The sequence below is a fragment of the Phalaenopsis equestris genome, unplaced genomic scaffold (genome assembly GCF_001263595.1).
Source record: "Phalaenopsis equestris unplaced genomic scaffold, ASM126359v1 Scaffold000873, whole genome shotgun sequence".
In the NCBI taxonomy this organism is placed as follows: domain Eukaryota; kingdom Viridiplantae; phylum Streptophyta; class Magnoliopsida; order Asparagales; family Orchidaceae; genus Phalaenopsis; species Phalaenopsis equestris.
Window position 1 is genome coordinate 386,867 of NW_018165313.1, and position 18,167 is coordinate 405,033.

Sequence of the window (18,167 nt, forward strand, 5' to 3'; positions counted from 1 at the left end):
TCAATCAAACCAGCATAATGTTATATTGTTCAACGACCGAGGTTTTATTAAAAACGCACTATAAATCCTGAATAAAATGACAATAATAGCATAGAAGTAAAGTAAGACAATAAGAAACCCTTAATAGCTCCGGAATAAAAAGACATTAATACTTTAAAAGTAATGAAAGGTTAAGGAATAGTCATTAGTAACTGCCATTTAGAATATTCATTAATAAATGTCACGCAAGAAATATACACATATTTTATTTCAAAATAATATTACACTTTTATTATTTCAAGAAATATACACAGATTTTAACAACATCGAGTTCCCGAAGTATTTGATTTACTGGAAGGGATGCTGTACTGTGGTTGTATCTCAGCAGTATTGCAATTTTATTATAATTTATTGGTTAATGAGTCATGTTTATGTTGTATTCTTATATACGGTTCCACGAGCGCTGGTTTTATTGGAATATGCCACCACAGATTCCAATCAAACCAGACGGAGGGGCAGGAATTTTTGCAAGGTTTTATCCGCAGCGATTGTACTTCAGTATTTTTATGATCGTATTTAGGTTGTATTCTAATATATTATTCTTCCACGAGCACTGGTTTTATTGGAATATGCCGCCAGAGATTCCAATCAAATCAGACAGAGGGGTAGAAATTTTATCATGATTTTATCCGCAGCAGTTGTACTTCGGCATTTTTACGGTCGTGTTTAGGATTTATTATAATATATTATTGTTCCACGAGTGTTTATTTTATTGGAATATGCCACCACATATTCCAATCAAACTAGGTGGAGGGGCAGACGTTTTATCAAGGTTTTATCCGCAGCGGTTGAACTTCTTATTTTTTTACGGTCGTGTTTAGGTTGTATTCTAAAATATTATTGTTCCACGAGCGCTGCTTTTATTTGAATATGCCGCCACAAATTCCAATCAAACCAGGCGGAGCTACAGAAATTTTATCAAGGTTTTATCTATAGCGGTTGTACTACAGTATTTTTACGGTTGTATTTAGGTTGTATTCTAATATATTATTGTTCCACGAGCGTTGGTTTTATTGGAATATTCCGCCACAGATTTCAACCAAACCAGGCGGAGGGGTAGGAATTTTCCCAAGGTTTTATCTGCAGCAGTTGTACTACGGTCATTTTTAGGTTTTATTCTAATATATTATTGTTCCACGAGCGCTGGTTTTATTGGAATATGCCGCCACAGATTCCAATCTAACCAGGCGGAGGGCAGGAATTTTTGCAAGGTTTTATCTGCATCGGTTGTACTTCAGTATTTTTACGGTCGTGTTTAGGTTGTATTCTAATATATTATTATTCCACGAGCGCTAGTTTTATTAAAATATGCCGCCAGAGATTCCAATCAAACTAGGTGGCGGGGCAGAAATTTTAGCAAGGTTTTATCTGCAGCGGTTGTACTTCGGTATTTTTAAGCGACAATAATAAACTTGTAATAAAACGACAATATTACAATAGATCTATAAAATAATAAACCCATAATAACTCCTGAATAAAACGATAATAATACAAAAGTCTGTTATAGTTTAAACAACAATAATACGACAATAATAACTCCTGAATAAATAGTTTGTTGCAATTTAAACATTACATAAAATGATAAACATGTATTATGGCAACATGTTTTATATATTATCATCTATGTCCATTAATAAGCTCGTATATGTCCCTGTGTGTTGTGTTTGAGAAAATTTTTGTTCATTGATAGTTGTAATGAGTAAATGTCAGGAAAGAAGTATACTTCAAAATAATGGAAATCGCAAAGAAAAACTTTCAGCAGCATCGAGTTCTCAACCTAACTAAAGTGATCCTCCATTGAAAAAAAATTTGGTTGGTATTGCGAAATGCTATCATGACTTGAACTAGTATCTTTCTCTTTTCCTATATACAATATTACATGTTAGCGAGTAATATTTCAGCGAATTAAAGCAACACTTAAGATTATAGGTAACATTTACTTTTGAATCTCTTGTTTTTTCCCAGTAGCCTTTTAACCTTGAATTAGATATTCCTTTTGGTTGCTTCTTCGTGGGATCATTCACATTTCGCTCTTTACTCGGTGTCTTCTTCTTCTTTGATTTTGAGTTTTCTTGAGGTTCCCGTCCACTCAGTATGGCTTCTACATCGATTGTTAGTTTATTAAATGCCTCCAACACAAGCTTCTCGGCAAGTTCATGACCTTACGTTCCGGTGCCGATCTGGTATGCAAATTTATGAATGTGATTGAGATAGATGAGTCCACTTGTAGAATTTGACAATATTTTTGACTTTGACAATATTTCTGACCCTTTACGATGTGCATAACCATAACTGTTATATATGTCTCTTTTAGCATTAATAGAACATCGAAGTAATATATATATATATATTTATCAGAGATTTTTGTTACATTTTTGTGATGAAGAACCCTTAGAGCGTGAGCACATAATAAGCCCATCATTTCAAATTTTTTACAACTACAGGTAATTTCAGAATTACCTATGTCTAGTTTAACAATCCAGGGTCCGTCTCCGTCCTTATTGTCGAGAGTTCGAATATGAAATTCTGAATCCATATTAGCGGAGCACTCCACAGCAAGCCCACACAAACCATGTAGAAACTGTGATTCAAACATTGAATATAACTTCCTTGTGTCAAGTAGAGCAACCTATCTCAACACGGGACTATTTTTTACAGTGGGAGAAATTGCAGACTACTGACATTTAAAGTCTTCATCCTTCTCATTTCTTCTCCAGTATTTCATGACATTTTCAAGACCCAAAAAACATTCGGTGAGGGTGATTGTTGCCTTGGAGGCACCATGACAAATCTTATTAGTGGACTCACTTCTGTTGATTCACTTCTTTGTGTTGATAGGATCCTCATTCCAAAAATTTCTTTATTGAAGGTGTTTGACCACTTATGTCTGATATTATACAATTCATCCAGCCAAACATTCTCGTGTAGGTTACCTTTTTCGATCATTTCACCCCAAGTTTCTTCGAACTCCTCTTCTGAGTCACATCTGCTCAAGCATTTATAAAAAAGATCATTGACTCTCTTGCTACCCACACAACAATGGACTTTTGAAGATAATTTCTTGTAAATGTGTCATTGACATAATCTATGTCTGGTGTGCGGAAAACACTCTTCAATGGCTTTAGACATTGCTTGATCATGGTCAATAAATATTGTTATTGGATGCTTGTTATCTATTATATGGATAAATGTTGTGAACAACCAATTGAATGATTCAATCGTTTCATCTGACAAAAAACCAACACCAAAGAGAACATTTGTCCAGTGGTGATTCACACCGACAATCAGAGCACAACATAAATTGTATTTATACAGCCTATAACTTGTATCAAATATTATTACATCCCCAAAGCAGTCGTAATCAATTCTGGACATCCCATCGCACCATAAAAAAATTCACCGAACAACCCGACTCATCAATTTGGAAGTCCTACGCAAATATTGGATCCTCCGCTTGCCGCGTAATGAACAATTATATGAGAGAATTAGCATCTCCTAGTTCAATTTGAACTCTTCTCTCTCTTTGTATGAAATTATACGCATCCATCTTTGTGCAATCAAGATTCTCCACTCATCCGACCTCAGTAGCGAGGAATCTGAATGCATCGCTAGTTCTAATCCCTGATTTTGTCATTGATCTGAGGATATTAGCACTGATGTCACACCCTCTTTCTGCTAGAACACAATAGATGCTTGTCACCGTCCTCCGCCAACAGATGGTTGTGACTTTCTATGAATTTCTTAACTGACCAGTTGCCTTCTAAATCAACGACATATCGGATCATGACTGGACAACCAATCCTTGTGTCCGCTCTTTGAACCTCACCGTGATATTGTCCTTTAACTTTTTCTTGAAACCAGTTTTACCATAAACAAAGTCCTTTGTCTTAATCTTCTTTGAATTCGGCCAGAAATCATAGGGGTCATTTCGCATAGTAAATCCAATATGGTGTGCATATACACAATATTGTTCATATGCTTCATTCTCATTGTGGATAACTGCATGAAGCAATTTTTCTGCCTCGGGTGACTGCAAATTTAGCATCAGCATTAGCACCCCAAAAGAAAATCAATACAAGACTACAATACAACAAGACTACAATACATAGACTACAATACATAAATCACACCATCATAATGCCATAATATAACCCAAATAACACCGTTGCAATGCCAATGTAACAGACCAATCAAATCCCGTTAAGGAATGTTACTAGCATCATCGTTAAAAGCCTATAACATACACATAACACCGTGATAAAACCACAATAACACACTGATAACACAATTAGAACGCCAATATAAGACTCCGATAAAATGTCTAATTAGATCAATTAACACTGGATAACACAATGATAATACCAAAATAATATCACATTACCACTCCACCATATAGGAGACCTTACAGGTAAAAAAACACCCGCATAACACCACAATAACAAAAGCATAGTACTATTAAATGTCAACATAATACACCAAAATAAAATCAAGTTAGCATATCCAATATTACCTTAATAACACTATGATATTACCAAAATAACACAAAATCCTCACGACAATAACGTTACAAACAAATGATATTGTAACACTTTGACATCATTACAACAACGAGAATAGCTACCCATTAACCCCATCACGGCGACGAGAACAACACTTCATTATGACAGTTATTTAACCCAATAAAACTATGAAAACAATCAGAAATGAAAAACAACTCCAAAAACAACCAATATAGCATCGTGATATTACCTAAATAACACCACGTCCCACACTAACCGAAACTTAGCGTTACCCGTCAGATAAAAACAGAGCAAACTTCATTAACAAAATAAATATTCCTTAAAGCCCAAATCTGCAGTCAAACAAGTATAACCTACCTGTCGAATTCCTTCTGTCGCATCTAAACTCAGCTCATTCACATGATTCTCGAAAATATTTTGAAATTCCAGTTCATTGTCATGTTTCTCGCAAGTATTTTGAGATTCCAACAATATTTATTCGTCAAGAAATATTTCAATCGAACCAGGTCCATCGAATACGAATAAATCCTAGAAAAGCAACGAAATGAGAATATCCCGAATCGCTATGCCTAAATGAGACAAAATATGACTTTTTTCTAATTGACGGGAAGTGAAAATAACAAAAGTGTATTTTTTTGTGTTTGGGCAGAATTCAGGTCGGGTCGGGCGTGATATAATAAAATATTTAACATATTTTACATTATGCGGTCGGATCCAAGCACTTGAAATATTTTTATTCTCGTTGAGCTTAGACCCGACCGCTTCGCAGCGCCGCACCATTCTACCCTAAGCCTCTATATATCAGATCATATCTCGGGAAGCTGCAGACGAGCGCTCGACTGAAACCTTTCTACCTTTCGCGATTTTCCCGTATCTTCATCTGCTCCCTCACTCTTTCGACCGCGAAACATCATCTAGCAGCGATGACTGGCGACCCTCTTTCTGATAACCTCCGTACGATCTTTGTCGATAGTAATATCGACACGCATCTTGCGTTGGTTGTCTCCCCCTACGACACCATTGCCGCCATTAAAGGTGTCCTTAATTTATCAATATTAGCATTTTCGATCTCTGCCTTTTTTTTTTTCTTTTTTGTTTAATCTTACTCACATTTTTACTTTTATTTTTATTGCCGTGCAGCAAAAATATCAGCTGAGCATGCTTTTTGCTTCCAGGATATCGGTGAAATCTCCATTCAGTCAATAAAGGCATGTCACTTTTTTTTTCTTAATTGAAGTTTAATTTCATCTCTGCAGTGATAACAATGACTGAACGAATAGTCGAGGGAATGACATTCAGAACGTGAAAATTTAAATATTTCAGGATGTGTTTCAAATAACCGAAATAAAGGAGCTAACATGTCTAAAAAATGTCCACAGACAGAATCAGTATAGTTATCTTCTCATCCATTGAATGTCTAAAAATTATGTATTATTTCCTTGACCTCAAGCATACTCCTCATCTTTCATAAATAAAACAAAATTTTCAAACCACACTCTCAGTGATTATTTCAATTCGGATAAAGACTTTTAGTTTACATTCCTTTGTGCAGAATTTCTTACTAAATCTCGGAGGTGCATTCATGTACACCTCTTCTTTTAAGTCCCTATTGTCTAATGCATTTTTTATAGCCAACTATTGTAGGGTTAAATTAAGATTAATTGCAAGTGACAAAAGAACTCTTATATAGTTTAGTTTTATGACTGGGTTAATGTCTCCAAGTAATCAATGACGTAAGTCTGAGTTAATCCATTGGCAATCAGTTAAGCTATACTGTACTGTAAACATTCATTTTCACTCTACAATTGTCTTCCCTTTAAGTAGATCTGTTAATTTTCAGTCATTTTTTTCAAAAGCTTTCATCTTATTGAAAATTCTACTTTCACTTCTTTCAGAACATTTTGCACAGTATTTAGAATTTTCATACAAGACAATTGTGAGGTAAATTTACGAAAAACAATGTAGAGATTTTCACATGACACATAATGAAACAATGGATGTTGAGTGCAAGACTTCAACCCTTTAAAAGCAATGATGAAAGGATTGACATCATTAAACTTAGGATTGGACTATGATTTATGTTCACTACTAGAAGACTCATAACTCGAAGATGAAGGGGATTGAACATGGGGTAAAGGCTCGGTGATGGCATCGTTTGGAGGGTGCACAATGCAAATGATTCGTAGACCCTATTTTTTGAGTTGTCATCTAGCGCAAGTAGAAAATATCAAACGGTACCGTTGTTGTAGTTTTTTTTCCTGTTTATTTCTTGTTCATTTGTTGTAGAATCATTAACATCATTAGATGACGCTGTAGGAAGGTCTGAATCATCTTCAATAAAGCATCTTCAATATCTACAACTCGACCGACTTTCTCTTAATATAATATAGCTTTGATTTTTTTGTTGAACAATCAAGATTGGGGAGGTATTATTATATGAATCTTCAGTTTAGAAAGATCTTGAAAAATAGTATTTGAATCTTTTTTGTCCCACCTTGAAGATCAATAATAAAAAAATGGGTGTAATTCAAAAAATGTGACAGTAATTAATATTTTTTTCGATATGGGATCTAAGATTTTATAGTTTTATGCCCATGCCCCTTTTGAGTAGGAGCATAACGAACACACACTTTTTTTAGCTTGGGATTCAAGTTTCTCTTAATTTAGATTATGAATGTGAACAAATGATGTACGATCAAATTTTTTTTTAGTATGAAGGACGAACAAATTTGTTGGATAAATTCTATGAAAACTATTAAAAGGTGTTTTTTTATTGGGCAGTTTGTTTATGAGGAATGTAGCAGTAAGCATTACTTCACTCCAAAGATATTTCAACACGTGATTGGTAAAAGTAATTTCCAAGCTACGTCCAATAAGTGTTTATTTTTTCTTTCAACCACACTATTTTTTTTAGAGTGCCGACACAAAATTTTAATGAACTATTTCTTTTTCGAAGAAAAATTAACTCCACAATATTTGAATTATTTTTAAAATTGTGTTAATACTATGGTGTAAATTTTTTTGTAAAATATTTTCGCTTCAGATTTTTGTTTCATTAAATAAAACCAAATTTAATCTTGTATGATAATCAGTAAATGTCACAAATTATTTTTTTCGGGAATATGCAAAATTTTTCGAGGGCCCAAGATATCACAATGAAATTAGATAAATAGCGTAGTTAATTTGTAAGTTTGGGGAAATAAGACGCATGATGATATTTAACAAATTTCACATTGAAAAGAGAACAATTTTTTTTATTTTGAAATAAAGTTGGAAATAAATATTTTAAATACTGAAAGTTTGGATGATTTAACATATAATGTCATAACATAATATCAACCTTTAAATATAAAAATAGAATTTAAACATGTACTTTGACATTATTATTTGAGTCAAATCCATTGTCAAATAATAGTATTTTTTTTCTTTTTATTGTCAATAATCCTCCAAGTGATAAATTCACACCAAAAGGATAAAGATTAGCTTGACATTGATAGGTAGAGGTAATTTTACTAATGGACAATAAATTACATGTCGGGTTGGGAAAATGGAGCACATCGTGAAGAGTTAACAACAAATTGATTTTAATAGTTCATATCCTAATAATTATCGAGAGGGAATCATTTTGACATTTTTATTATCTGCACAAGGTATGTTGGATGAGAACAATTTAGAGCAACTAGTCATATGATCAGTTGCACTTGAATTAATTATCAAAGAATGAACATATTTAGGAATAACACCTAACAATGCGGTGGCTAGAGTGTTATCTTTTTGTACTAAAGAGCAAGACAGAGTCAGGTACAATTTTAGATATTGAAAAAATGTGTAGGTACTCTAATTTTTCCTTGATAAAAGGGACTGCATTCAAGTTTGCAGAAGGCTCACGAATTTCTTCAGTAGTGTGTTGATAAGGCATGATTTTCAGATTGGATTTTGATTTCCAATTTGTGGGTTTACCATGAAAATTCCAACATGTCTCATTCGTATGTTATGATTTTTTTTGTAATACTCACACTATGATTTCCTCTTTGTTAGTTTCAACATCTTTTGATACAGGAGCTGAGTTATCATGTTCAATGTTAAAAGGAGATTCGGTGTTGCACAAATTAACTTTTGTCTAAACTCACATCTGAACTCAGAAAAGGCTTCTCAAATAAATGGTGGTGGTTTCCTACCGAGAATGCAACCTTTTAACTGTCGAAATTCGGATTAAAATCAATTAAAAATATATTGACTCTATCGTTTTCCTCTCTTCTTACCACGAGTGTAGTCATTTGAATTTTCCGAAACATCATCATAACATTGATCAAGTTTTTACCAAAAAGTTACCAACTAATTGTAATAGATAGTAGCATCATGATCATTCTGCTTAGATTTTTAAAGTTGAGTTTTTAACTGAAAATTTTGAAAAGAATTCTCTAGATCTGAGTCCTAAATTGTGTTTTCTTTACTTTGTGTTTGTATGCTTGGATTGAATGAGTTTGATGAATGTGTTTTTGCTATTTTAGATTTATTTTGATTCCTTCTATAATGAGTACAAAACTATTAACTTTTTTAGACTTTGACACTAAGGGTGTGTTTGGGGTAGCTTGTGCTAATTCAAATAAGCAGCTTTTCTTGAAATGCGGCCCGCTGAGTTTGATTTGTGGCCTGCAATTAGTGTAAAAACCCATCCACGTTTTTGGATAAGCTAGAAAAATGTGCAATCCAAAAGGTATGGTGGTGTTTTGAAAACCACGTCTGCACTTATAAGCTGCCCCAAACGTACCCTAAAATACCCTTTAGTATGTTAAATTTTTAAGGGTCTTCCATCAGATATTTTGAGTAGTGGGAAGAAATAGGTGAGGCTTTTCTATTGCAGGTTCCATAGAGTAGATGTGCAAGGCCATAACAAGAGAGTTCTCGGACAACCTTTTCAAATTAGGGTCACCAATAACAGGTTTCAAATTTTCTCCAGTTAAATACCCAATTTTTCCCTTTTCGTTGATTGTCAATTTTAAGTATTATTCCCGTTGGTGATAGTTGTGCCTATTGAGTTATGTAATTGTGATAGAGCATCCGGTCAAACCAAAGTGTTGTGCCAAAGAGTATGTCGTAAAGAGGGCGGTGACTCATAGGAATGAGTAAATCAAAACATATAAGTTGTGATAAAGAGTATGTCATGAAGGCGGTGACTCGTAGGAATGAGCATGTCGTAGCGACAGGGGCCCGAAAAGGGTGTATACCGGCAAAACAGTGACCCGAAAGTGGGCATATCGTGACGGCAGTGACCCGAAAAAGAGGGTATACCGGTAAGGTAGTGACTCGAAATTGGGCATGCCGTGACGGCAGGAGCCCGAAAAGAGGGTATGTCGTGATGGCAAGAGCCTGAAAAGAGGGTATGCCGGTAAGGCAATGACCCGAAAGAATGCAACTCAAGTAGATGATATTGATCATGCAGACAAACTTGTAAATGCACATACACAACATGCAAAGGAGTAAGTGGTAGGTCGATCGGGATAGAGCATCCGGTCAAACCAAAGTGTTGTGCCAACCAGGCCGGAGTAGTCGGCTGAAACATAAGTGATGTGACCGATTCAGGATAACCGACCGAAGATGACCCGAAAGAATGCAACTCAAGTAGATGATATTGATCATGCAGACAAACTTGTAAATGCACATACACAACATGCAAAGGAGTAAGTGGTAGGTCGATCGGGATAGAGCATCCGGTCAAACCAAAGTGTTGTGCCAACCAGGCCGGAGTAGTCGGCTGAAACATAAGTGATGTGACCGATTCAGGATAACCGACCGAAGCACAAGTGGTGTCCACCGGTCCGGGACGACCGATCGAGACACAAGTGGTGTCCACCGGTCCGGGACGACCGATCGAGACACAAGTGGTGTAGGTGCAAGTGCAAGTGCAAGATACAAGGTGCAAGTGCAAGTGTAAATGCAAGGTGCAAGATGCAAGTGCAAGTGCAAATGCAAGCTGCAGAGTGCAAACGTAAGTGAGATATATGACATACAATATGTAACATGCAAGACATACACATGCAAACAATGAGGTGCATATGAGCACATATGATAGCGAGTCACGCTTGTACTAACGACCTAATCTGAGAAACCTAAGGTTTAGATCATTGGATATGTTGCACTGCCGCCTCTTGTTTTGGTGAGGAAATGTGGTGAGTTTCTCCCCGAGGGGGAAACTCTCCATGGCGTCGCGAAATGGGCTAGCTACAAAACTTTTACCATTTCGTGAACTCTTCCAGACTTTGCGAAGCGAGCCAACTACAAATCTTCCTCGCTTTGTCAAGTCCGACCTCCTAGCTTCTTCAAGTAAAGCTGGGGAACCCAAAGCAATGGGAGTGAGGGACTCCGACCCTTGTGCTAAGTCTCACAACAAAATGGAGACACTCGACTCTACGATGGCTGTTTGGTTTCGTAAGAAAGATCCTAACCTAAAGACTCGCTCTAGTAAATCGACGATCAATCACATAGGTACGTTGATGCGCCGGCTCACGCAGGCGCGCGCACCCCATATGGGCGATCGAACCCACACACCTAGACACCACTAAAACTTAAGGTCAGCTAGGAGTTAGGAAATCTCACCACCGTGACGGTTGCAGACGCGTTGTTTTTATTTACTCCAAGCTGTCGACGTCCGGTGTCCAATCCGTGCGCTAGTGTGTCTCGCAATGAGCCATGCAACGAGAAATATAAGAGTTAGTGAGGGACACAAAATACCCGAAATAAATGATAAATCATATGAAAGTGCAAACGATACATATATCTTCGTAGCAGGGATCGCTCGACAACGGTAAAAAGGGGAACCTACGAGGATGTCGGAGAGGAGCGTCGGCGGAGACCTTCCCCTTGAGGCGGAAAACCCTCACACTTGCTCGAACAGCAACGTGCTCGTTGCCCGACGATTTCAAAGTGCTCCGGCGAAATATCTGGTCGCCGGAAAGGTAGGACGGCGATGTGGAGGACTTAGCTCGCCGGCGGTGCGCACTGGGATCGAAGGAAGCGCGGAGGAGAGCCAGAAATATGTTGTTTTCCTCGCTGATTTTCTCCGGCCGAAATACGACGCCGACGAATGACAAGGTCTGCGAGGAGGAAGAGATCCAGCGAAATAAAAAGAAAAACAAATGGAGGGGAAGAAAATTCCTCTTCACTGCTTTCACTCTAAGAGGCACCTCCAAAGCTTCCTCCAAACTTTCCGAAGGCTTCCTCGTGAGTCTCTCTCGAGCCCTCGCCGGATAAGAAGAAGGAGAAGAGGGAGAAGTGGCCGGCCAAAGTGGGAGAGAGACTCCATGTGAGCTCTCTCCTTCGCAGGTAGGAGCCTCGACTAGGAGGAAAGTTAGCGGTGGGGAGTTTTCCGGCGAGGCAGAGGGTTTCGGCGGCCTCGTTCGCCGGCTAGGAGGAGCCAACGGCGGGAAGCTAGGGCACGGGATGCCCTTTTGGCGAAAATAAGGGAGTCGCGAAAAAAAATCGGTCGGCAGTGTGCTTGAGTTTAGGGATTTCAAATTACTTTTTTTTATGATAATAATGTTATTTATTATTTAAACTCCTCTATTTGGGCGTTTTTCGAACGTGCACGGAACCCCAACAAGATAAGTGTTCTTCCTGGGTAAAATCGACGTTCCGGACGCGTTAGCACGGTCCGTTTCATCGTCCGGGGTAATCGGGACAACTTTGCTGACGATCGAGTCAATTTAAGTCAATTTCGTGCGCGACGCGACGAATAATGTGTCAACCCGTTCCGAGCCGTCTGGCACACAGAATGCCAACCGGTTTTCGCCCAGACAAAAGCCAAAGCCTAGCAAAATGACCTTGGCTATGTGCCCCCCCTCAACACAAAGGTCCGAAGTAGATGTCTCGCACTATAGGAGTCAACACATGCATTAAACAAAGTTTCTTAGCGCTCGAGCGGACACCCTACACTCGTGACATCAAAAATTGATGTCAACAAAGAGGTGTGTCTCTTGGATTAGTGGGTTGGGGGGAGCGAGGGCGTGTTTGTAAATTTATCTGTGTGTTTTATCTATAAATAGATGTGTAACCCCTATAGGTATGTAACTCATCTGAAATAGTGAATTCGCCGCTCTGCTCCCGAGAATGTAGACATCTTTGCCGAACCTTGTTAAATCTCTGTGTTTTTTTTCTGGATTTGTGTCGATTCCTGTTTTTCTTCGCCCAAAATTCCTCAACATTTAACTCATTAAGTTAGGATTTATTTTCTTGCAACAGTAGTTGAGAATTATTTTGCCGAGTTCTCCATTGTTGCCCTACCAAACAACTTACCTCCCTATGGGAACATTTATTTAGCTGCTCTTGTTTCCAAGTTCCATTTTTCATCATGATTTGAGTTTTCAAATTATTCAGCAAAACAAATCACATTGTAATTAATTTGACCTGTGATGCTGACAATTATTAGTCCTAACAGGTGTCGCGCCGAGGTTTCTTGTACAACTTAGCAGATTCTATGTATGTCTTGAATGCTTTTGAAGGAGTCCAGCGGAGTTGGTTTGTCCGTATTGATGCTGTCCCCAGGTGCACTGTCAAGGATCAGAAGGAACTTCCCAACAAAGTCACAGATGAGAACCTGAAGCATCATGATTATGCAGTTCCTGCCTGCAATGTGGATAAGCATCAGGAGGTTGTTTTTTGTGGGTTATCTTCTAAAAATTCTGGCTCTGATGGGCAAGAAAATCATACTCCAAACACAGACCGTGAATTTAGGCCAACTATGTTGACCGATCAAGATAAGGATGACAAAAGAGAAGATAATTGCAGTAATCTTGGCAAGGAATCTTGCACTCATAAAACAATATCGTCAAAAAGAAGTAAGTCATCACAACAGGATAAATTAATTGAAAGCCAATCAGAGCACTATCTTGTAAAGAAAAAAAGGGGTAAGAAGCTAAAGTTGCATGAAGAGCTTCTTGAAGACATCAAATTCAGAGGCAGTGAAGACATTAATGAATCTAATAAATCATCAATGATTCCTCAAGAAATTAATTGTGATGGAGAAAAGGGAGTTCTTGCTATTTCTTCAGAAGGATTGCCAAGTAAATTACCTCATGAAAATATCAAATCCCTTCAACTTCCCCCAGTTAAAAAGCATTCTAAGAAAAGGAAATCTAAGTCTTCCAAATCTTATGAAGAAATTGGTGAAGAGCATCTTGAAGATTGCAGGAGAGGGAGCAAATTTAGTGGTAGTGAAGACATTAATGAATCTAATAAATCAGCAATTGTTTTTCAAGAAATTAGTTGTGATGGAGAAAAGGAAATTCTTGCTATTTCTTCAGAAGGCTTGCTAAGTAAATTATCTCATGATAATATCAAATCTCTTCAAGATCCTCCAGTGAAAAAGCATTCTAAGAGAAGGAAATGTAAGTCTTATGAAGTGGCTCAAGTTGATATGTCATTTGACACTGCAGCTGTCAGATCACCTCAAGTAACAGTAAATCCACAGGATTCAGGAAAAGAGGCCAATGCTTCTATCTTCTCAGGAAAATGTTCAACTGGACCAAATAGCAGGGAACCATTGGCTAATGATCAGAGAGTTATGAGCGCAACACATGATATTGCAAGTTTTCTGAAAGTTCCCAACCAGAAAGAAACCAGGCATTCTATGGAAGTAAATAAAGTACCTATTGAAGAGCAGATTATTCAAGTCAATCCTGAAGATCAAAGAGAAGAGCATGCGTCAAGTAAACATACCAATGTTGTTGCCTCACTTAAAGAATCTGCAGGAGCGAAAGTTATTTCGCAAGTAGTTTCGAAATTTCCAACTAAGTTATACTGCAACGCAGAAGGATTACCAAGTAAATTACCCCATGAGAACATCGTATCTTTTCAAAATCCCCTAGTTGAGAAGCATGCTAAGAAGAGGAAAAGGAAGTCATCCAAACCTCATGAGGAGGCTCATCTTGTTATGCCAAATGTTGTTAGATCGGATTCAGGGAAAGAGACCAATGCTTCTATCTTCTCAGGAAAACATTCCGCGGAACAAAGTATTGAGGAATCATTGGCAAATGATGAAAAAGATATATGGGCATGTACAAGCCTTTTGAAAGTTGCCAATACGAAGGAGAGCATACATTCTATGGAAATAAATAAAGAACCTATTGAAGAACGCAGTACTCAAGTCAATCCTGAAGGTCAAAGCGAAAAGCATGTGAGTTCAGATCAAGATGCCAATGTTGATGTCAGTCTTAAAGAACCTGCAGAGGTTAGAGTTTCTTCACAAGCAGCTTCTGAATCTCCAACTAAGTTAAACTGCAGCATCGATAAGTTGAAGAGTCAATCAAGCAAAATTTTAGAACCCAAGGAAGCATATTATCAGGAAAGCAGGAGTTCTGATGCTACCAAGTGTATCAGAGATTTGCATTTGGGAGAAACTGCTGCATCTGCTGAAGGGTTCCCTTACCAAGAGCAAGCCACCAATGGAGTTTCCAATCTGAAAGGAGCCAATGAAGCCTGCTTTTTGGCAAAAGTTGATTCTAAAGAGCGAAGCAAGTCATGGCGTAGCAGGAAAAAATCAAAAGCTGGGTCATCTGGAGTTTTTGAGTCTACACAACTAGATGGAAATAAAGATGAATTCAATTTTGATAATGCTCAGATGTCCTTGAATGAATTTCAGAATGAGTCCAATGCTGGAAAACATATAAAACGAGCTGATCAGAAAGCCAATGGTGGCCTTATTGTAGATGCTATGATTAAAATGTCCTCGCCCTCCAAGAAGGTTCCCAAACAAGATGAAGTATCTAACATGAATTCAGGTAATCCTCCAATTTGCATGCCTAATAATTTAAATGAAGTATCCAAAGCATTTGATGAACAAGCTGCAGAGATCAGAGTTCCTTCACAGGCATCTTCTGAAGCTCAAGCTAAACCGGCCCGTAGCAGGAAAAAGTCCAAGAGTGAACCATCTAAACTTGGGTCTGAAGAAAATTGTGCTGTCTTGTCAAAATTCAATGGCGAGGCAACTGAATCCAATGAAGAAAGAGCGTTTGAACCATCTAAATATGCAAGTGAGTGCAATCAGAAAACTGAGCTGCATTGCATGGATGCAATGGTGTATGTCCCACTTCCTGATGAAAATTCTTCAAAGCTAGGTAAAGTTCCTCAACTGAATCCCTCAGAATTCTCAAATTGCAGGCTGCAAGATGACAATGAGCGATACAGAATCATTATTGAAGGCCATGTTACTCAGTATGAAGCTCTGGCAGGTCCCACTAAATCAAAGTGTGACAGGAAGAAGTCCAAAAAGGAAACATTAAAAGCTCACGTTTCTTCAGAAATGATTGAACCTACGGGTTGTTGCAGACCAGATGAATTTTCCATAAAATTTGATGATTATTTTGTTTCCAAGGAAGGTAAGCATAGTCCAGCTGTTCACGCAGCAGTTCCTTCTTCTGGAAAAACTGAATCTAGAAAAAAAAAGAAGAGCAGGAAAAATGATATAAACCAACCTTATCAGGATTCTCCGAACTTAACTCAGCCTTCTTCGCATAAACAGCATACGGCTATTAGCCAGCCTCTAGAAAATGGTACACGTAATGATACAGGCAATGTCATACACGATGCTGGAACTAAGGATTCTGAGACTGGAATTATAGATGAAGCTAAAAGCACAAAGCAATCAACTAAGCAAAACTCATCTTTGGGTAGAATTGAATCTGATTCATCTCTCCATAAGGCTCATGATAATCACAAGCTTGAGAAGAAGCTTCAGAATTATGAGCCTGAATCACATGTTCAGCTATCAAAATCAGGGGCTATGGGGAATAAAGAAGGGAAGAAAATCACCCCAGAGGGGAAGGGAAAGACTCAATCACTAGCACCCGATCATCACATTGACAATGTGGATTCCAAAGACGGTATACACTGCAAGGAACACAATCCTTCAGCCATTAGTAATTCTAACGGAGATGCTGTTGGCTCAAATATTTTTTATGTTTCTGAAAGTGAAGCCGTGGCCACTGAGCTGACATCAAGTGATAGCACAGAGGACAAGCCGTATCAGAAAAAGCGATATAGAGTTGTTAGAAAAATTCCAAGCAGAATTTCTAAGAAAATAACAAATAACTCTAATGTTGAAAAATCGCGGCTGGTGTCCTCAGGTAGGATATTTAGTGATGCTTCAGTTACAAGCTCTGAGAGTGAAAATGACCCTTACAAAAAGAAGGCTGCCATTAAGACTACTTTAGATGATTCATCCATATCTGGAGACTCAGAGAGTCCCCTTGAAGAAACCCAGACTAAGGCCAGTGCATTGAAACTGTGGAAGGACACAAACTCCTTTGGTATGATGTATTTTTTATTTCTTTTTTCTCTTTTTTAATTTTTGCCGAATTTTTTTGATAAGGAAAATATGTTGCTTGGTGATAAAATTGTTTGGGAAGGTGCGGAGTCAGATGAAGGTGTTGAAATTAGTCAAGAAGCTGATGGTAGAACCGAACTTTATAATAGGTTAGTATGCTCACTTATTATGGTATTGTAACAAAATCAGCTGTTTTGATTCTATTTTCTGTGTTCAGATCTGATGCCACAACGCAGAAAATGCCTCTCAGTTCTATTCTCAAGAGCTCGATCAGCTTCAGGAAGTCCAAGCTTACCGCTTCCCAGTCAGAGTTTCCTGACGCTGAAAACCAGCCGATAGATGGGGTTCTCGGGACAACCTGAATTCGCCGCGCCATGAGAACTTCCTACTCCCTACTATATATATATATATATATATATATGGATGAGCATGAGGTCAGCTGCAATTTTGGATTATTATATCAAGGCATTCAAGCTAAATGGATATTAATGAACATTTTATGATCATTTAGTTTACGTATGTTTGTCACTGATACGATTATTCATGAGCACATTTTTAAATGAATACTAATTACCAGTTTTTGTAAGATTTCTGCCCACGTTTTTGGCTGATACGAAGGAAATTGTAGTGAAACTTAGTTTAATAAGGATATCTTAGTATGCTTTGTATTAACATAAGAAAATATAATGATAAAAATAAAGGTAATTTTTTGTTAAAATATATTTAACTATATATGTAAACATATCGTATTATTAAGAAGACTTGAGCAATCTTTAGTTTAGGCAGATGTTTTATATTTATTGCTTAATTTTATGCAATTTTTTTCATCTGTACTAATTATTGATAAATGAGGTTTTATTTATTTAGTTTTTGCAGTATTATGATTAAAATGAAATGTATATGATGAAAGTACTATTGTAGCTATACGTAGGTCTTGACTAGATGTTTAAAATAAAATGGCAAATTGTGGGCATCTTTGGAGCTATTGGTGTGAAGGAACTTAATTAAATTTTCTATTGTTTATGAGCTGATCATGAAAAGTAGTAATTGAAAAAAAAAACATTTAATTTAATTCGAGTTACCATTCTCCAAATACAACTTTTCGTATCAGCTGTGATATTACTAGTTTTGCAAGGCCTGCTCTACTGTGTTTTCTCGTGATTTGTGATACATATAGAATGATTTTAATTTATGGGGGGATAAATTTTTGCCTTTATGAATTATTTTTCTTTTTAATTTAATGGAAATTAGATTTAGGTTGTGGACCTCATCATATTTGATCATGCCTT

The 18,167-nt window shown here is 37.3% G+C and overlaps 1 protein-coding gene across 1 annotated transcript; it reads left to right on the forward strand.

Annotated features, from left to right (window-relative positions):
* Positions 1-5,306: 5,306 nt before the first annotated feature.
* On the forward strand, positions 5,307-17,465 carry LOC110031946 (the record flags this gene model as incomplete). Its single annotated transcript, XM_020735396.1, is given in 6 exon segments — positions 5,307-5,594; positions 5,700-5,767; positions 12,994-15,632; positions 15,714-16,861; positions 16,961-17,027; positions 17,096-17,465. Coding segments are annotated over 6 exon segments (4,179 nt in total). The 3' UTR covers positions 17,241-17,465.
* Between the last annotated feature and the right edge of the window lie 702 nt (positions 17,466-18,167).